This window comes from Muscardinus avellanarius (assembly GCF_963383645.1).
Source record: "Muscardinus avellanarius genome assembly, chromosome: 14".
In the NCBI taxonomy this organism is placed as follows: Eukaryota; Metazoa; Chordata; class Mammalia; order Rodentia; family Gliridae; genus Muscardinus; species Muscardinus avellanarius.
In genome coordinates this window covers 13,298,909-13,318,736 of record NC_137800.1, presented here as the reverse complement: position 1 = coordinate 13,318,736, position 19,828 = coordinate 13,298,909, and the positions used below count along the sequence as shown (strand labels likewise).

At 55.5% G+C, this 19,828-nt stretch overlaps 3 protein-coding genes across 8 annotated transcripts in view; 2 read left to right on the top strand and 1 right to left on the bottom strand.

Moving 5' to 3' along the window:
- Positions 1 to 1,279: 1,279 nt before the first annotated feature.
- On the bottom strand, positions 1,280 to 8,255 carry LGI3 (leucine rich repeat LGI family member 3; the record flags this gene model as incomplete). Its single annotated transcript, XM_080710603.1, has 8 exons — positions 1,280 to 2,097; positions 3,849 to 4,013; positions 4,107 to 4,276; positions 5,963 to 6,034; positions 6,145 to 6,216; positions 6,472 to 6,543; positions 7,200 to 7,271; positions 8,050 to 8,255. 8 exons carry the CDS (start codon positions 8,253 to 8,255, stop codon positions 1,280 to 1,282), a joined length of 1,647 nt encoding a protein of 548 aa, XP_080566729.1.
- A 7,652-nt stretch (positions 8,256 to 15,907) lies between these two features.
- On the top strand, positions 15,908 to 17,844 carry SFTPC (surfactant protein C; the record flags this gene model as incomplete). 3 transcript variants are annotated; one of them, XM_080710116.1, is made up of 5 exons in its annotated part: positions 15,908 to 15,949; positions 16,549 to 16,707; positions 16,973 to 17,095; positions 17,311 to 17,421; positions 17,701 to 17,844. In XM_080710116.1, the coding sequence occupies 5 exons, from the start codon at positions 15,908 to 15,910 to the stop codon at positions 17,842 to 17,844; spliced, it is 579 nt and encodes a 192-aa protein (XP_080566242.1). The 3 variants fall into 3 exon arrangements, with proteins under 3 accessions (XP_080566242.1, XP_080566241.1, XP_080566243.1); XM_080710115.1 differs by having other exon boundaries at positions 17,311 to 17,429; positions 17,688 to 17,844; XM_080710117.1 differs by lacking the exon at positions 16,549 to 16,707 and having other exon boundaries at positions 17,311 to 17,429; positions 17,688 to 17,844.
- A 1,118-nt stretch (positions 17,845 to 18,962) lies between these two features.
- BMP1 (bone morphogenetic protein 1) overlaps positions 18,963 to 19,828 on the top strand; it is a gene marked incomplete at both ends in the record, with an annotated part of 48,575 nt that continues 47,709 nt past the window's right edge. For all 4 annotated transcript variants that reach the window (XM_080709996.1, XM_080709994.1, XM_080709995.1 and 1 more), the window contains one exon: positions 18,963 to 19,113. In XM_080709996.1, coding sequence (XP_080566122.1) covers positions 18,963 to 19,113 — 151 coding nt within the window. The remainder of the gene's footprint in view (positions 19,114 to 19,828) is intronic.

The following is a 19,828-nucleotide window of genomic DNA, read 5'->3' as shown; positions in this document are numbered from 1 at the left end:
AGACAGTACCACCCTGGCTCTGTTCCCAACAAAACACCTTGATGATACCTGGGACTGGGGTGGAACTTTTTATTTGAAGCAAATGAATCACTGCATTACCCCCAAGAGCCCCTGGGACCCGGGCACAAGGAGTCCTCGAAATCTGGCCACTTCTCTCCACCGGCCTGGCCACTGGAAGCTCTGATCCCAGTGCACAGCAGAGGGCAGCAGACTCCTGGCTCCCGAGCGCCCATCCTGCAGCTCCCTCCTCTGCCTGCCCACTGCACAGCCTCCTCTGAAAGGCAGTGCTCTCAGGGTGTGCCTCTGTGGAGCTGAGGGGTACCAGAACCCCCAAAGCCTAGAAGCCAAGCCCCATAAGCAGGTGCACTCGCAAAGGCACCTCAGGTACCCGCAGCTTCTTTGGCTTGGCCAGCTCACAAAGCAGAGAGAAAGGCTTTCTTCTGGGTGGTCTCCTGTCCCCAGATGTGCTGGTGTTCAGGGTCACAGAAGGAAACTCCAATGAGAAGAGAGACATTTGGTGCCCGAGATAAGTCAGGGGCAGCTGCTGCTGCTGCTGCTATTGCTTCTGAGCAGGGGGCTTTGTCCCCAGGAGCCCACCCTGGAGATCACCACCATTCTAGTCCTTACCAGCTGCGGGCTGGGCGCATGGGGGAGCCGAGGAGGCACGAGAAGAGCCGCAGTGTAATAACAGAGGGAGCCCTTCCGGGCAGCGCCCAAGCTGCGTGTATGTGCAAGCTCCTGGATATGTTTACATACGGAAATGGGCGCGTGGACAGGTGTGCAGGAGTGTGCAACCGTGTCCAGCCACGTCTGCGTGTGCATGCAGAAGGGGTGTAGCATGGGTGGATGCACCTGGGAAGAGTGCTGTGACTGGAGTGTGAGTGGGTAAATAAACACCTGGAGCACTCACGGGAAAGGCCTGAGGCCCGGGAGGCTTGGAAGGAGAACAGGAGGGCGAGGTTCCTCCCGCACCACAGCCTGGCCGCAGGGAGCAGAGCAAGAGGGTGTGGCCCGTGGATGGAGGGTAGTAACAGGTGCACACACAGAATGGCCTGGGCGCTGGGGTGCCTAGCGTATGTATAGATACTCCTGCAGATTACAGTGACCGGGACTGGCTCTCCTGGCTAGTCCTTCTCAAGTGTCTGGGCTTACCGGCTGCGTGTGTAATACACATATGCAGGTTGGCCGTGTGTGACTTCACATGGGCACATGCTGCTCATGGAGGCCCCTGCCCAGCCTCCAGGGCCACCCTAAGGTGCCTAGAGGCCTCGGCACCCCGTTAGGCACTGAGATCCACCACTACGTGACGGTACACTAGTGTCTGTCCCTTGAAGCTCGGGGCCAGGAGCAGCTGGGCATCCCCAGCCGGCATGTAGCAAAAAGCCCGAGGGGCCTGCACAGCCAGCTCCTGGAACCGCACAAACTTCTGTCGCCCCTCATCCCACTGGTAGATCTGGGTGAAGGAGAAGTCGCTGCCCAGGGCCAGGTAGCGGCGGCCACCCACCAGGAAGGGTTGCAGGGCCAGCGAGCCCCGGGAGGGCAGGGCTTGCACCTCGGAGAAACGGGTCCCCTCCCAGCGCAGGATCTTGGAGTCACCAATGTAGCGGCTGAGGCACAGGTAGCTGTCACGGCCGGCACGGAAGTGTTTCACAGCCTGGGCATCAGGCACCTGGGTCACCTCCCCCTGCGGCACAAACTGCTTCTGGGTACGACTCCATTGGTAGATGACAGGTGCCTGGGAGCTGCTGGACACGATCAGCCGCGGCTTCCCCTCACCATCCACAAACTCAAGGTCAGTGTCTCGGTGCCAGGCGTGCAGAGCCTGGTGAGAGTAGAAGCCATTCTGGTTCCAACGGTAGAGGCTGGTGGCACCCGCCTTGGAGCTGTCCGCCACGGCAAAGTACCAGTCACCGTCGATGCGGAAGGCCTCCAGGTCATTGGGCTTGCGCACGCGCTGGGGGTCGATGTCCTGCAGCTTGGTGAAGCGGGTGGTGTTGGGATCCCAGTGGTAAATGTAAGAGCCACCAAACAGCTGGGCCACAACCACGTATAGCTGGCTGTCCACCACCATCGGCTTGCAGTGCACTGCTGAGGGCGCTGCCGGGACACAGGCAGTCAGCGTCAGGCGGTGCCAGGTGGGCCCTGCAGTTCCCACCCCATCTCACGCATCAGAGGAGGAGATCAGTGCCCCCAAATCTGGCTCAGATGGAGGCTATGCTGCAGAATTCCACCCCACTGACGGCCATCCACCCATCACTGCCATCCACCCATCACTGCGTGTTAATTTCTATTTCACAGCTAACCATCAGTGTTACATCATCCTGGCTCCACCCTTGCCTCCAGGGTTCGACAAGCTGACAATGAGCACAGTAGAGGTATCCCTAGACATGGACCACTTATTTAAACCATATGTCAATTACTGGATTTTTATTGCAGGTAGTCACCGAGCTAAGCGTAAACATCTATTACCTCCATTAATCACGCGGAAAAGGGTCCCATCACTGTGCCTATTCCACATAGAAAGAAGCTGAGATTCCGAGAGAAAAAGGGGACGTGACCTGAGCTACCCCACTGGTAAGTGGCCAGCCACAGAGGGCGAGAAGTCCTAGACATACCAAAGGATACCTTCATGGGGGGAGAGCGGTGCAGGATAACACATCCTCCTGAGGACTCCTACTTCTTTTCTTTCTTTTTCTTTTTTTGTTGTGATACGGGGGATTGAACTCAGAGGCATTCTACTTCCAAGGTATACCCACACCCTGATTTTATTTTCTTATTTGGAAACAAGGTCTCACCAGGTTGCTGAGAGGCTCTCAATCCTGAAATCCTCCTGTCTCAGCCTCCCAAGTACTGGGATTACAGGCCTGCACCACCACACCCAACTCCTTCCCTTTTTTTTTTAAAAAAAGTTTTAAACCAGGCATGGTGGTGAACGCCTGTAACCCCAGTACTTGGGAGGCTGAGACAGGTTCTAGATAACAGGTTCGCAGCTGAACTCAGCTTAGTGAGGCCCTCTGCAACTTAGTGAGACCCATTTCAAAAATAAAGAATAATAAATAGGTCTGGGGATGGCCTCGGAGGTAGAATGCTCCTGGGTTTAATCCCCAGTACCACATTAAAAAGACATCTCTTCCACCTGAACGCCTTCCTTCCTTGGTTGTCTAGAGCCTGGTGTTCATGTCTTCCTCCTAGCACCTACCTTTTTTTTTTTTTTTTTTTTTTTTTAGTACTGGGGATGGAACCCAGGGGCATTCTACTTCCAAGCTATACCCAGCCCTATTTTTTATTCTTTATCTTGAAACAGGGTCTCACTGAATTGCAAAGGGCCTTACTTACGAAGTAGTAGCTGAGGCCGTCCGTGAACCGAGATCCTCCTGTCTCAGCCTCCCAAATGCTGGGATTACAAATGTGCACCACCAGACCCAGTTTACCTACCTTCTAAAAAGATGTTACCTTGAGCCAGGCGTGGTGGTGCAGGCTTGTAATCTCAGCATTTGGGAGACTGAGACAGGAGGATCTGGTATCCCGGAGTGAGGCTCTTTGCAACTGTTTTAAAATAAAGAATTAAGATAAAAGTAGGGCTGGGGGCGTAGCTTGGAGGTAGAATGCCCCTGGGTTCCATCCCCAGTAGCGCAAAATAAATAAATAAGTAAATAAATAAATAATAAAAGGATGTTATCTTGTATGTATTGACCTCCCCACACACAGGGAAGTCTGGGGAAGCCTTCAAGGGCAGAGACCATGACTCAGCTGTCTCTCCACCTACAGGAATTCGACAGTGTCCAACACAGGCGCCTCTGGCCACATCCCCCCAGCCAGGGCAGCACAGGCGGGTCAGCCACTGGTACCTGGGATTTTGTCATAATCTCGGAGCTGTCTTTCTACATAGTCCCACTTCAGGATGGTGCAGGCACTGGCGCCGGGCTGGGCCAGAGCCAAGTAGAGGTCGCTGGAGTAGAGGAAGGGCTCAGCAGACACTGCTGGGAAGGACAGGCTCTGGTAGAGCACGAAATCTACAGGGACAGAGGTGTGGGCGGGGCTCAGTACCGGAGAGCACGCGGTGGGGCGGGGTGGGGTGGGCGGGGCGGCCGCAGGGCGCCTCCTACCGGTGGTGATGCAGTCAAACTCCCGCAGCGGCAGGTCCTGCACCTTGTGCTCCTGGAAGCGGGGCGGGCTGGCGCAGTAGATGGGCGCCACCGTGGTGTTGGTGTGCGCCAGCCACTCCACCAGCCACTTCACCTTGCAGTCACAGTTGAGTGCGTTGCCCCGGAGGTCCCTGGATCGTGAGGGCGGGGTGGGGGACAACGGGGAGGCCTCAGCTGCTCCGCCCACCCCACCCTCCAGGCTTTCAGGACTAGACCTTGACCAGGCGGCTGGGAGCTGCTTCGCGTTGGGTGGGCGCAGCCCCAGGAGCACAGGCGGGGCCGGAGGCGTGTGGGCCGAGCACAGGCCACGCTGGCCCCTTGGCTAGGTGGCTTTTGCAGTGGGCCGTGTGCACAGGTACACATCACATTCCCGGTCCTCCAACTGGCCCACAATCCAGGGTTTTTATTTTCTTTCTTTTCTCTTCTTGTCTTTTGCAGTACTGGGGATGGAACTCAGGGGCATTCTACCTTCAATCTACACCCCCTGCCCTGTTTTTTATTCTTTATTTTGAAACAGGGTCTCACTAAGTTGCAAAGGGCCTCACTAAATAGCTGAGGCTGGCTGGAAACCGTGATCCTCCAGTCTCAGCCTCCCAAATGCTGGGATTACAAGCGTGCGCCACCATGCCTGGCTTTTTATTCTTTATTTTGAAACAGGGTCTCACTGAATTGTGAAGGGTCTCACTAAGTAGCAGTTGAGGCTGTCCTCAGCAATCCTCCTGTCTCAGCCTCCCAAGTGCTGGGATTACAGGCGTGCGCCACCATGCCCGGCTAGCTTTTATTTTCTTGTGTAAATAATGATAAATAGGGCCTGGTGTGGTGGCGCATGCTTGTAATCCCAGCATTTGGGAGCTTGAGACAGGAGGATCACAGTTCACAGCCTCAGCTACTTAGTGAGGCCTTCCCAACTTAGTGAGAACTTGTTTCAAAATAAAGAATAAACTGAGTGCGGTGGCGCACACTTGTAATTCCAGACTTGGGAGGCTGAGACAGGAAGATCGCGCAGGTCCAAAGCCAGCCTCAGCTACCTCGTGAGGCTCTCAGCAATTTAATGAGAGACCCTGTTTCCAAATAAAATATAAAATAGGTCTGGGAGTGTAGCCCGGAGGTAGAAAAGCCCCTGGGTTCCACCCCCAGTACCGCACACACACAAATAAATAAATAAATAATAAAAAATAGGGCTGGGAGTATAGCTTGGAGGTTGAACGCCCCTGAGTTCCATCCTCAGTACCGCAAGAAAAAAAATAAATAAATAATTGCAACTGTGCAGTGGGACTTTTCATGCAGGTTCAAATCAAATGTCTGGTTTACAAGCACAGGGGTTTTGTTTTTGTTGTTGTTTGTTTGTTTGTTTGGGGGTTTTCTGTAGTACTGGGGATTGAACCCATGGGCATTCTACCTCTAAGCTACACCCCCCAGCTCTATTTTATTTTTATTTGGAAACAGTCTCTCTAGGTTAATAAAAGTCTCACTACTTGCTGAGGCTGTCCTTGAGCCTGCGATCCTCCTGCCTCAGCCTCCCCGGTTACTGGGATGACAAGTGTGTGCTACCACGCCAGGCTAAGCAAATAGTTTTGAAACATAAGCACCGAATATCTCACATGCACTTTGAGAAGGTCCCCGGGTGCCGTGAGAAGCCCCGACTTGGAAGGCTGCCGTCTCTATCTAACTCGACCTCACCTTCTCAGTGTCCCCCAACCCCAAGCCCTCCCAGCCTCTCAAGACCTTCTGATTGCCCCAACTCCAACTCCTACACCACCACCCCCAGAGGTGTACCCTCTGTGGCATGCTGGGAAGTGGCGGGACTCGGGCCTTACAAGTCACTCAGGATGTCCAGGGGCCGGAAGATGTCTCTGGGCAGTGTCTGCAGGTTATTGTTGGCCAGTGATCTGCAAGAGAGAGCCCGGCATCACCTGAAGATGCTGACTGGGGCTAAAGGCCTCGTTCTGGAGATGATGCGGGGCTTTGGTCCGGTGAGTGTCTGTGTGTGGTTACTCACAGGTGTGTCAAGGACTTGAGTCCCCGGAAGGTAAACTTGGAGAGTGCCCAGATGTCATTGTTCTCAATGAAGCTGGAGAAAACAGGAAAACACCTCAGCTGCTCCTCAGGATCCCAGACCCCCAAGCGGCCATTTCCTACACCCTAGCCAGCTGGAGACAGGCTTACTCTGGGTGCAGCAACAGCAAGCCCTGGTTACATGGGGCCTGGATGAAATGGCCCTCTGCTTAGGGTATCCATGGGCTCCCACCTCCCCCACCCCCTTCTCAGCCGGGGCCTGGGCTCCCCCTTCCTTCTCTTTTCCCATTGCCTCCTCCCTCCCACACACAGGTACTGCAGGTGCGACAGTCCTGTGAAGGCGTTGTCTCCGATCAGCGTGAACTTGTTGGAGTTGAGTAACCTGGGAAGACAGAGATGGAATTAGAGTTCCCAAGGGTGTGCCTGCTGCCCAGCCCTCAGTCTCACCCCAGACTCCCCCAATTCGGGCTCTCTTCCCCCTTCACCTTGGGACCCTAGCAGAGAGCCCCCAAGCCACCAGAAGCTCCCAGGCTCCCTCTTGCTTCTAAAAATGACAGGACAGAGTTCCCCGGCCAAGCTGGCTCCTGGCCCTCCTCTGTGGCATCTCCTCTCTCTTCTCTCCACCCTTATCCCAGCCCACTCTGTCTTTCATTCCCCCTTTCAACTTCGAGCTCTCTCTTCAAACCCAGATCCCTGGGGTCACTTGTTTCTAAGGTGACCCCCTCCCACAGTGTCCATCCTCTGACACTGGCCCAAGCTATTGCTCCCAGCTCTCTTTGGTCTCCAGAGGAGTCAAGTCCATGCCCAAATCTTGCTGTCTGGATTCTGCATGCAGTCCCTAGCTCTCCTCTCCACCTGCTGCCCAACTCCCAGCTCCAGGCTGCTCCTCCTTTAATGGCTTATCCTACTGGAGCAAAAAGGACCCTGCATCTTCATCTCCGAAGGCTGCGCCACCCATCGCAGTTACCCCAGTCCAGCATCAGCCCCCTTCTCCCATGCCCTGACGCCCGCTCACCACCCCCCGGGCCCCATCCATACAAGAACTGCAGCAGTGGAAGGTGGGCAAAGGCGCCATCCTGGATCTCTGAGAAGGCAGCATTCACCAGGGTCCTGTAGGGGACACTTAACGTCAGTACTGTGGGGAGTCTATGCTGGCCAGAGAGGTGGACAGGGCAGTGGCTTCTGTACTCATCAGCCCTGCCCCCCTTCTAGTCCCAAACTCACCGCCCTCTGTCACCATCTTCCTCCCCCACTGCCCTGGCCCAAAGGTTCCATTACCTGAGCCATCCTCACCACCTGAACGCCTACAGAGAGCTGGCTACTGAGGGCCCGGCCCTGGGTGGGGGAGGGGCCAGCACGCTGCTCCCAAGGACCTGGCAGGCTCTCCAGCCCCGCAGGCGGTGGGGGCGCTGGGGGCCAGTTGCTACAAGTGAGGCTCCCCAGCTGGGTGTAGAGCGGCTGGCCCAGTGGCGGGCATGTGCCCCGTGCCAGGGTATCCCGAGGGCACCCTCTCTGGCCTCCCCTCCCCCTCCTGCTAGGCCTCCTCCCCCCCTCGGCCCTTGGTGGAACATCACAGCAGGGGCCCACACGCTCAGGTAAATACCCCCCTCCACCAAGTCTGGAGCCCTGCACTTAGTAGGCTTGTTGCTGCTGCCGCTGCGGCTGTGGCTGGTGATATTCTTGGCTATAAACTCCTGCTTTCCACAGCCATGGCCGCTGAGCCCGCAGGACTGCAGAGCTCTGTGCAGCTGGGGCCCCACCTCTGAGGACCCCCAGAGTCTTCCTGGCCCCCACAGTCTGGAGAGGGGAATCAGGGGCCCTCCCTCCACTTCCAGAGTGCTCCTTGCCCTCCTGCCCCTCCCACCCCCAAGGCCAGGTGGACACTCACAGGGAGATGACCTCAGAGGGCAGGTTCCTGGGCACTGCCTTAGAGTCCACGCAGAAGGCGGTGTCCCTGGTGCAGGAGCAGCTGGGCGGGCAGGGGGGCGTCTTGGGGGGTCTCTTGGCACTGACTTGCAGCATTAGGCAGAAACCCAGTGTGGACAATGCCAGCAGCCCCGGCCCTGGGCCCCACCTGGCCCGCAGCCCCGCCATGCCTGCAGGCTCTGCCTCCGCCCGGCCGGCCCGCGCCCCACCGCTCCCCGCAGACTGTGCCACCCGCCACCGCTCGCAGCTCGGCCCTCTAGACCAGCGACTCCTCCTGCCCTCGGGCGCGGGCTGCGGTCCCCTCCCTTGCTCGCTCCCGAGCCGGCTCCGGAGCCGCAACCGAGGGCTGCCCCGACTGTGTGGACGCGGACTGCGGCGCGGGCGGCGGGGGCGCGCGCGGGGGAGGAGGGGAGGCCCGCACCCGCCCGGAGCAGCGCGGCCGAAGGAAGGAGCGGTGGCCGGGGCCGGCCTTGGTGTGCCCTCCCCGGCCCTCTGCAGCCCGCGGGGCTCTGTGCGAGCGCACGTGTGTGAGCGAATGTATACATGTGCGTCCCTGCGTTGGGATGACAGTGTGCACACCTGTCTCTGCGCGGGGTGCACGGATCCCTGAGCCTCTGCGTGCCGTGGCGTATCTAGGTTGGCCTGCTAGATCAGAAGCTCAAGGGTGCTTCTAAAAGCACTTGGGTGTTCCCACCGGCCCCTGAACACAATGTGCCTTTGTGTCCCCGACCTGCAAAGAGAATCGGGCCCCCGGAGCTGGAGTGGGAAGTGTGGAATTCTGGAACAGTTCTCACTGCGCAACCACAGCCTGTTGGAGCTGGGAAGTGCCCTGGGTGCGTTCCAGTGCCGCCTTGGTGTTACAAACGAGGAAACTGAGGCCCAGAAGAAGAGGAAAGAATCCAAGCTTGCTATGCCTGTCTTGCACTGGGCATTGGGCATAGTTAATCCCCTGTCCCTTTGAAGAAATACGTATAAACTTTCTTTTACAAATAAGAAGAGTACCGCCGGGCATGGTGGCGCACGCTTGTAATCCCAGCATTCGAGAGGCTGACACCGGAGGATCAGGGTTCGCGGACAGCCTCAGCTACTTAGGCCCTCTGCAACTCAGTGAGACCCAGTTTCAAAATAAAGAAAAAAAAAATAGAGCAGGGGGTGTAGCTCGTAGGTCAAATGCCCCTGGGTTCCATCCCTAGACTCACAAACAAGAAAAGAAAAGTACCGGGCATGGCGGTTCCCAATACTTGCTGAGACGGGAGAATCACAGGTTCAAGGCCAGCCTCGGCAATTTAGCAAGATTCTCAGCAACTTAGCAAGACCTCTTGGTCTGGGGGTGTAACTTGGAGGTAGAATGTCCCTGGGATTAATCCCCAGTTTAAAAAAAGGAAAAGGAAAAAGAAATTTAAAAAAGAAAGAAAAGTGTAGCCCTAGGACCAGAAGTCCCACCTCAAAGTCCACAGTGGCCTTTTTTTTTTTTTACCAGAGGTCTTCAGGGGTGGCTCTGGGAGCCCACTGGCCCTTGAGAAACTTCCACTGGGGTTAATTCGTTAATTCCTTTCCTTGTAAGAAGACAGTGTGTGTCCTTTTCACATTCAGGTTCTCACAGAATTACCCTGGAATTTTTCAGAGCTTACATGATGTATCTTCTATTAATCCTGAAATTAAAAAAGATTTGCAAGCCGGGTGTGATGGCGCACGCTTGTATTCCCAGTACTTGGGAGGCTGAGACAGGAGGATCACACAGGTTTGAATTCAGCCTCATCTACTTAGTGAGGCTCTCAGCAATTTAGTGAGACCCTGTTTCCAAATAAAACATAAAATAGGTCTAGGAGTGTAGCCCAGAGGTAGAAGGGGTTCCATCCCTAGTACCAAAAAAATTTTTGCAAAAAATGAAAAACAGTAAGTCGGGCATGGTGGCGCGTGCTTGTAATCCCAGCATTTGGGAGGCTGAGACCAGAGGATCGCGGTCCGCGGATAGCCTCAGCTACTTAGTGAGGTCCTCCGCAACTTAGTGAGACCCTGTTTCAAATTTTAAAAAGAATACAAAATAGGGCATGGAGTGTAGCTCTAAGGTAGAATGCCCCTGGGTTCCATAAAAAAAAAAAAGAAAAAGAAAGAAAAAGAAAGAAAGAAAGAAAAACAGTAGCATTCTTCTTACTAGTTTTTTTGACATAGTTCATTTAAAATGTATGTGATGTATGTCATACAATAGATTTGTTGTTACGTGTGTGTGTGTGTGTGTGTGTGTGTGTGTGTCGTTGGGATTAAACCCAGGGACATTCTACCTTTGAGTTACACCCCTAGGCATTGTTTTATCTGGAAACAGGTTCTCCCTAAATTGAGAAGGGCCTCACTAAATGCTGAGGCTGGCCTCGAACCTGTGATCCTCCCGTCTCATCTCCCCAAGTACTGGAATTACTGGTGTGTGCTACCATGTATGACTTGTTATTACTTTTTTTTGTGTGTGTGTGTGTGTGGGTTTTTTTTTGGTACTAGGGATTGAACCCAGAGGCATTTTACCTCCAAGCTACACCCTCAGCTCTATTTTATTTCTTATTTAGAAACAGGGTCACAACTAGGTTTGCTGAGAGCCTCTAAATTTCCAGGGCAGGCTTTGAACCTGTGATCCTCCTGTCTCAGCCTCCCAAGTGCTGGAATTACAAGTGTGTGCCATCATGCCCAGCTTGTTATTACTATTTTATTTTATTTACTTTTTGCAGTACCGGGAATGGAACCCAGGCATTCTACCTTAGAGTTACAACCGCAGCCCTATTTTTTTTTTAAATTCTCTTTATTTTGAAATAGGGTCTCACTGAATTGAAAAGAGCCTCACTAAGTAGTAGCTGAGGCTGTCCTCGAACAGCAATCCTCTGGTCTCAGCCTCCCAAATGCTGGGATTATAAGTGTACCACCACGCCCCACTTACTATTTTATTTATTTATTTATTTATTTATTTATTTATTTATTTATTGCAGATCTGGGGATGGAACTTAGGGGCTATTCTACCTCCAAGCTACACCCCTTGCCCTGTTTTTTATTCTTTATTTTGAAACAGGATCTCACTAAGTTATGGAGGGTCTCACTAAGTAGCTGAGACTGTCTGAGAACCGTGATCCTCCTGTCTCAGCCTCCCGAATGCTGGGATTACAAGCGTGCGACACCACACCTGGCCTGGCTTACTATTTTAAATAAATATTTTAAATAAAAATTCCTTGGTGAGGGAAATTCCCTAATGTACACGATGTACATTCACAATAATATCCAAGTCACTCACTAAGGCAAACATGAGAAGGAGGGAGAGGGGATGGATTGGGGTGGAACTAAATGAGTGATGTGTGCCTGTATGCCTCTACCATCCTGTGCCCTATTAAGATGTCTGACTAGCCGGGCGTGGTGGCACACGCTTGTAATCCCCGCTCTTGGGAGGTGGAGACAGGAGGAGCGCACTGGTTCGAAGCCAGCTGCGCTGGCTTAAGAGATCCTGCTTCCAAATTTAAAAAGTATAAAAATAAGTCAGGGAGTGTAGCCCAGAGGTAGAAGGGTTTCCAGAAACCCCAGTACCACAAAAAAAAAAAAAAAGCTCTGACTATAATGTACCAATAAAAAAAAAATTCCTTGGTAAATGTCAGGATGGTGGGTACTAGTAGATTTAACACTCATAAATGAAGCTTTTTAGGGTCCTCAATACTTTTTGAGAATATTAAGGGATCCTGGAACCAAAAGTTTGCAGATGGCTGCTCTATACCATGTCCTGTCCCAGGGGAGGGGCTTGGGGCACTGTCCCAGGAGCCCACAGGTCTGGAAGTCAGCACCAGGCTCCTAGTTGAGTACTCTGTCCACATCAGTCTAGGGAAACGAGACCACTGCTTCCAGATGCTTCCCCAGCGGCCCCTGCCTCTGCCAGCAGTGGTGTCCCGTTGTTGCAGCCAGGGATACCCCTGCCCCTTGACACTGACTTGCTGCTACATGTCCAGCTGCCCATGCTGCCCTCCTCATGCCAGCTTGAGGAAAGGGAGGCCAGGGGGCGGGGATGGTGGCTGGGGCAGCTGGGCAATGATCCCCACCCGTCCCTGGCACAGCTCTGCCCAGCACACAAAGGGCAGAGTGAATCTTGTCCCAACCCGTGCAGCTGAGGAGCTGGGGTGGGGAGGAGGCGAGGCACACACAGAAGGGGTGGCCACCATGGGGCTCTCCATCACCCATAGTCCTCGTAGAGGACACCCAGAGCCAGACGTGGAGGCGGAGTTTGGGTCCTGTGCTCAGCTACTGAGATGCACACTGGGTAACGATTACACTTTCACATATATGATTCTTTGGAGCTTTCCAACGGCTTGGTCAGGTGGACAAGACAGGCAACAGTTGTCCCATTTTACAGATGAGCATACTAAAGTCGAGAAAAGCAGAAAGATTCACACTGGATCCCAGAGCAGCCGATGGGAGCCCTCCACAAACGGAAGGAAAAAGCTATTGACAGCCATTCCAGCAGGAGGTGCTCCTGTTTGGTTGACTCTTATCATGTGCGGGCGGGCCCTGCGCATACTCCTTGCCCTGTGGCAGGTTTACGGAAGCACAATGCAAGGAGAGCACAGTCCTTCTTTCACCAGGATGGCATCCTGGGGGGTGGGGAGAGACAGAGCAAACCCCCCCCCCCAGCTTATTGTCTACACTCTCAATGGCAGGTGAAAGTGTGGCAGGGAGGTGAGAGGATTCCAGAGAAGGGACAGCACTCTGGGCTGGGGCAGTGGGGTCACAGAGCAGGTGCTGTTGTCTCTTGGCTTTTCTGGTGGATGGTCTTCAAGAGAGAAGCCAGAGGGCTGCAGCAAAGGGCCGGTGTGTGTGTGTGTGTGTGTGTGTGTGTGTGTGTGTGTGTGTGTGGTTGAGGTTGTGCGTGCCCAGCTAAAAGCCTCTTCACTTTCTGAGCCCAAGACCTGTGTCTGAACTTCATTTATGAAACTTGATGGTACTCTTCTCTAGCCCCCAGACAGACAAAAAAAAAAAAAAAAAAAAAAAAAAAGCCACCAAGCGGTAAGCATGCCAGGCTACAGGCAGTCTGCAAGGGAGACTGAGGACCTGGAGAGTAGAGTGGTCTTCCCAGCACTACTCACAGCACCTGCGCAGAGCAAGTCCCCCAGCTGGACACCGCGGCCCCCTGAGATGCCCACAGGGACCCCGAGATGCCTGCAGTTCTCCTTGGCTCTCCTGCTGGCCGGCTGCCCACCTGGCTCAGGCCCAGAGTGTGTGAGTCAGCCATCAATCCCTGGGTTGTCAGGACAACCGGGGGTGGGAGAGGGAGCCTGGGGGGGGCAGGAGTGGGCACTGCAGGCGAGCTGTCTCCTACATCTGGCACCAGGCCAAGCAGCGAGGGTGAGGAGGGCTCTCGCTTCCCCTCCCTCCCCTTCCTCCGCTCATCCCAGGACATTCTCTTGGCTGCTGAAAGCTTAAGCAAATATTTAAAGGGGCAGTTGAGGGGTGCCGAAGGGTGGTGGAAGCAAACATTTCCTCCCTTCTTCCCCCCCCCAGCTCCTTGAGGGCTCTCAGCTCAGATGCCAGCTGTCGTATAAGCTCCAAGCCCAGGCCCTCCATCTGGAGAGGGGATCCTTGTGGGGACAGGGGAGCTGCCGAGGCTGAAGAGTGTGGGGCCAGCCCCTGATCATGATCCAAGGGTAGGGACAAGGTATGGGGAGGCCTGGGGTAAGGGGCAGAAATTAGGGTGACATTTTAGAGTTAAAGTACAGCTGGCTTTCTGTATCCTTGGTTTTCACATCTGCCAATTCAACCCAAAGTAGATGGAAAGTATTTGGGGGAAAAACTGCGTCTGTTCTGAACATGTACAGACTTTTTCCCTTGCCATTATTTCTTAAACAATACAGTGTAATGACTATTTACATATCACTTACATGGTGTCAGGTGTTATAAGTCATCTAAAGATGATTTAAAGTATACAGGAGGATGTGTCTATGTTACATTCAAGTACTATATGCTGTTTTATACGGGGGCCTTGAGCTGCTGTGGATTGGTATGGGGGTGGGCTGCTGGAGCCCATCCACAGGATATTAAGGGATGGAGTCGAGACAAGAGAGGGAGGTTTGGGGCTCCGGCTTACACTTTGAACTAAAGCTTAGAAGTGAGGGGGATTTAGCAACCACCTGGCCCAGCAAATGAAGGGAAGCCCGAGAGAAAGGATGTAACCAACTCCAAGTCATGGATAGATTTGACTCAGGCCACTAAGCACCAGAGATGGCTTTGAGGAAAGATGTGGGGCAGGGGAGAGGGGAGGAGGGGCTGGAAATGGATGGGATTCAGGTGCATAGAACCTTTAGGACTCAGCATTTTCTTGTGTGTGTGTGTTTATTTATTTATTTCAGTAATGAGGATGGAACCCAGGGGCATTCTACCTCTGAGCAGCACCCCCCAGTCCTATTTTTTATTCTTTATTTTGAAACAGGGTCTCACTGAGTTGCAAAGAGCCTCACTAACTAGCTGACGCTGTCTGCGAACCCAGATCCTCCTGTCTCACCCTCCCAAATGCTAGGATTACAAACGTGAGCCACCACGCCTGGCTCTGTGTGTGTGTATATGTGTGTGTGTGTGTGTGTGTGTGTGTGTGTGTGTGTGTGTGTGTGTTTTGGTGCTACTGGGGGTGGAACCCAGGGGTCTTTTCTACCTCAGGGCTATATACTCCCAGACCTATTTTTATACTCTAAGTTGCTGAGAGCCTCACTAAGTCGCTGAGGCTGGCTTTCAAACCTGAGCGATCCTCCTGTCTCAGCCTCCCAAGCGCTGGGATTACAAGTGTGCGCCACCACGCCAGGCTCCTGTGTGTGTGTTTTTTGAGATAGGGTCTTGCTATGTTGACCAGCTGGTCTTGAACTCCTGGACACAAATGATCCTCCTGCCGCAACCTCCTGAGCAGCTGGGACTGCAGGTGTGAGCCACTGTGTGGGGCAGATGGGGATCTGAGGCTACAGAAGGAATCCAGAGGGGTGGGGTGATAGGAGGGGAGAGAGCAAACGGGTTGATTCAAGGAGGGGAAGATCAAGATCACACCCAATCTATGTAAGGCTGTCCCAGCCTAAAAATGCAGTGTCAGGCATGGGATCTGTCATCAGAAGCCTTCAGCTTATAGACAAGCCCAGAGCAAAGAATGAAACATCACTCCTGACTAAGAGTTTCCCACCAGCAGGGACAGAGTTTCCAGAATTAAGAAAAGAATGACTAGGGGTAAGTCTGAGGATGAGTACGGGATGTGTGGGAGGAGGCAACTCAAGGTAAAAAGGAACCTGACCTCTGAGAAATCCTTATGTATGGACGCTACACTGTCAAAGCCCCTCCTGCCTTCAGCAGAGCCCCCTCTGAGTCTAGGGCACTGCATTCTCCACCTGCTTCCTGGAGCTCCTCACATGCTTGGGAAACGTTGTTGAGAAATGGCATGGTCAGCCTCTTGGCTGCCTGAGAAGTTCACCCTGGCAGGAGAAGGAAGCACAGGCTTCAGGGCAGGTGCCAGCAAGAGAGCCAGGCACGCCAGGAAGACACCCACGGTGAGAGGCGCAGGTGGCCTAAGGGCAAGTTTGCTCAGCTCACCCAGGTTTGCTCTTGCTGGGGCCAAGGAGACTCATGTGCCAGGGCTGAGAGCCCTTATGGGCTCTTGCAGCTGGCTTATCAGGATCGTGGCTCTGAAGGGCCAGGAACAAACAGGCTTCAAAGCCTAGGGCATGGCTGGCAGACAGAGGCCCCGGTCCTTCACCTCTGTCCCCTCGCCCTGCTGACATATATAAGACCTGGTCACTCCTGGGAGATGAGGAGAAGAGTGAGACTGTGTCAAGATGGACGTGGGCAGCAAAGAGGTCTTGATGGAGAGCCCACCGGTGAGCGTGGTTGTTGTTGGTGGTGATGGTGATGGTGGTGGTGATGGTGATGGTGGTGGTGTGTGTGTGCGCGCACGTGCGTGCATACTGGGCCTATTCATTCACTCAACTACCTAGGACCATGCTACAGCAGGATGGGAATTCCAGGATGCTAGGACAGAGTTCTTGGGAGGGAGAGATGTGGCAGCCAATAGTTCCACTATAAAAAGGCCGAGCTCCACCGTGGGGGTCAGTGGAAAGGGCTCTGGAGAGCACTGAGATTGGATAAAAGCACAGAGGTACAAGAGCCTGCATCACTGCAGATACTGGCTGCGGCTGGGGTGCTGGGGTCTAGAAGAAACAGTAGGACATAAGACTGGAGAGACAGACCCTCCTGGGCACCTCCTAACCACACCTTGCCTCTAAGCTTCTAAGCACCTGTGGGCTTGTTGGAATCCACGCCACCTCATCCAGGAATCCTCTGCTCTCCTCAGCCCTCCTCTGCAGACGCATAGCATGCACTATCCAGCCCTCACGGGTACAGAAGGGTGTCCAGGCTGTGCCGGGAGAGGAGGGGGTGTCCTCACAACCTCCTTTCCCCGCCCACCCCTCCTTGTCAGGACTACTCAGCGGCCCCCCAGGGCCGGTTCAGAATCCCCTGCTGCCCATTGCACCTCAAACGCCTTCTCATTGTTGTCGTCGTCGTGGTCCTCGTCGTCGTGGTGATTGTGGGGGCTCTGCTCATGGGTCTTCACATGAGCCAGAAACACACCGAGACGGTGAGCAGCAGGCGCGGGGCACGCAGGGCAGGTGCGCTGGGCAGAGGGGGACCATTCCAGGAGCATGGTGGGGGGGGCGGCAAGGGATGCTTGGGACGGCAACCACCAGGCTCCTTCCCCACAGTGTGACAACCCACTCCCTCCAGCACCCAGTTCTGCTCAGCCACCCTGACTTCTGGGTAAAGGAGAGACTGAGGGTGGGCAATGGGCTCTAGAGGGCTGAGAGCAGAAGGAGGGTGCTATGCAGCACTGTGCCCCCTCCCAGGTCCTCGAGATGAGCATCGGGGCACCAGAGGCCCAGCAACGCCTGGCCCTGACTGAGCATGCGGGGCCCACTGCCACCTTCCCCATCGGCTCCACTGGCATCGTCGTATATGACTACCAGCGGGTGGGTACTCCTGGACCTCTTGACCAATGGCAAGACTTTGGTAGCATCACCCAGCTGCGCCATGCCATCACACCCACTGCTCCCCATCCGTTAGCCCATTTGCCCCTGCTGGGGTGCCTGAATCTAACGGGACTCCCTGTGTCCAACCCAGAGCCAGGGGTAGGGAGCTGGGAAGGCAGGGACCTTTCTGAATGACCTCAGTGTTTCATGCCCAGCTCCTGACTGCCTATAAGCCAGCCCCAGGAACCTGCTGCTACATCATGAAGATGGCTGCAGAGAGTATCCCCAGTCTTGAGGCTCTCACCAGGAAATTCCAGAATGTACAGGTGGGTGTGTGGGTGAAAGAAGCCAGCTGTCTCCCTCCTGGGGTTGCAGGGAGGGGTGTTTAAGATGATGGGCTCCCTGACACCTGTAAATCACTGCTTCTTGTGGGGTGCCAGTTGATGGTCTTAGCCCACACCACCCATGGGCTTCCAACTCCAGCACGGTATTGGTGGGGAAACTGAGGCTCTGAAGTTACCTGACAGTGCCTGAGGTCCCTCAATAAAGGCTGCAGGTGAGGCCGAAACTCAGTTCCCAGATTCCAAAGTAGGTGCCCTTTCCAGCCCAAACCTGAAGCGCCCACCTCTAAGCTGGGCCAGGAGGAGGGGCGTGACAGAGGCTCCTCCGAAGCATCCTCTGGCGATCTGGACTTCCTGGGCCTCGCTGTAAGCACCCTGTGCGGAGAGGTGCCCCTCTACTACATCTAGGACTCCTCAGGTGAGCAGTTGGGCTGCCAGGGCACCTGAGCAGCAGGGGGAGGTCTTGGCACACTGGCTTTGTCAGCTAACTAGACACTGGGAACCCCCTGAAGAGGTGGAGGAGCCCAGAAGAGGGGAGGCTCATCAGATACCCCGGTGGCACCCCAGGCATGTGGGTGGCTCCCCAGGATTTCTTCCTCCCCCATCAACAGCTCTCTCTTGCTTCACAGGGTCTGCAGAAGCCCCTCCAGGGCAGGAGCGATCTGAGAGCAAAGGGCCTTTGGCAGGCTTGCGGGAAGCTGTTCTTGGGAACATCCCAGGGATGGAGAAATGGGAACTGTGGGGTGAGGTGGGAGGTGGCAGAGCAGAGGTGGCTTCTAGGGGCCAGGACAATCCTACCACAAAAGAATAAAGCAGCCTCATCAAAAACAAAGGGTCGAACTTGTATCTGTCAATACCCGCGAAGTCCAGGCTCGGTGGGGGCCGGCGGGCAAAAGGGGAGGGCCTTGGGGGAGCGTAGACGGGTTCGGGGTGTCCCCTGTGTCTCAGAGTGCTGGGGATTCGGGCCAGCCCGGGAGCCATCCACGGGTGTTAGGCGCCCTCCAGTGGTGCGTCCTAAGGGAGGGGCAGAGACACCAGGCCAGGGACAGAGACAGCAAGAGGGAAGAGGGCCAGGGTCCGAGAAAGGGCCAGACCGGCCAGACCAGATCGCAGACCCAGGGAGGAGAGGCAGAGGCGATCGCCAGCCGCCGGACAGGGGGTCCCCGGCGGGCGGCGGGCGGCGGGCATCCCCGGAGCCCGCACCCCCTCCCCGGCCCCGCGCCCCTCCCGCCCCGGCTGGCGCGCTTCCCGGCGGGGCCCAGCACGGTCCCGGCCCCGAGGGGGGCCGAGCTGGGCGAAAACCCGCCCTCCAGCGAGCTCATTTCCCTAAAGGGGGGGCGGGCGAGAGAAAGGGAGGAAAGCAGGCGAGGCCGGCGCGCGGAGCGCAGGGCGAGCGGCGCGCGGGGGGCGGGAGACAGGAAGCGGGGAGGGAAGAGGTAGGAGCGCGGCCACCAGCGCCGCCCTCGCCGGCCGCCAGCGCCGATCCCGCCGCCCGCCCGCGTCCCGGCGCGACCGCCGCCGCCAGCATGCCCGGCGTGGCCCGCCCGCCGCTCTGGCTGCTGCTGCTGCTGCTGCTGCCGCGCCCCGGCCGGCCGCTCGACCTGGCCGATTACACCTACGACCTGGGGGAGGAGGACGCCCCGGAGCCCCTCAACTACAAAGACCCCTGCAAGGCGGGTAAGCGCCCCCCGCAGCCCCCGGGCGGCCGGGGCGCGCGGGCCCGGCGCGGGCCGGTAGGGTTTGGGGTTGGGGGAGGACAGTCCAGCGTGGGAAGCCGGGAGCTGCCTGGTTGGCAATGCAGTGGGGGAACAAAAGAACGAGGGAGAGAGGGAGGGGGAAGTTTGGGGGACTTTTAGGACTGAAGTTTTGCTGCTGTTGGTGGCAGCCGCTGCCTCTTGCCTTCCCGGAGGGATCCTGGGGGAATCTCCTTGGGTTCGAAAGAATCCTGCGGGCAAGAAGGATTTTCCTTCTGCAGGAAACTTTTCCAGCCAAACTCTGTGTGTGTGTGTGTGTGTGTGTGTGTGTGTGTGTGTGTGTGTGTGTGTGTGTTTTCCCTTCTCCCCCATCCCTCCCACTCTGTGGAACACTGGTGTTTGCCAGCCTCTCTGTCCTGGGGCTGCGCATCTGTCTAGGTTGGTGCCTGAGGCCTGTAGCCCCAAGGAGTAGGTCTCCACCCCACTTCCCAGCCCAAGGGGAAGAAGAAAGTTTTCCCAAGGGCTCCCCGGAGAGTCTGCTTCTGGGCATTCTTTGGTTCTAGCCAGCAGCAGCATCTTTCTGGGACTCAGGAGACAGCTGTCAAAGTCAGAAAGCCAGCTAGGAAGGGGGACTTACCTGTGCCCTGTGTGCCAGGAGGACCCTACCAAGGCCAAGATAGGGTGGGAGAGAGGTCACA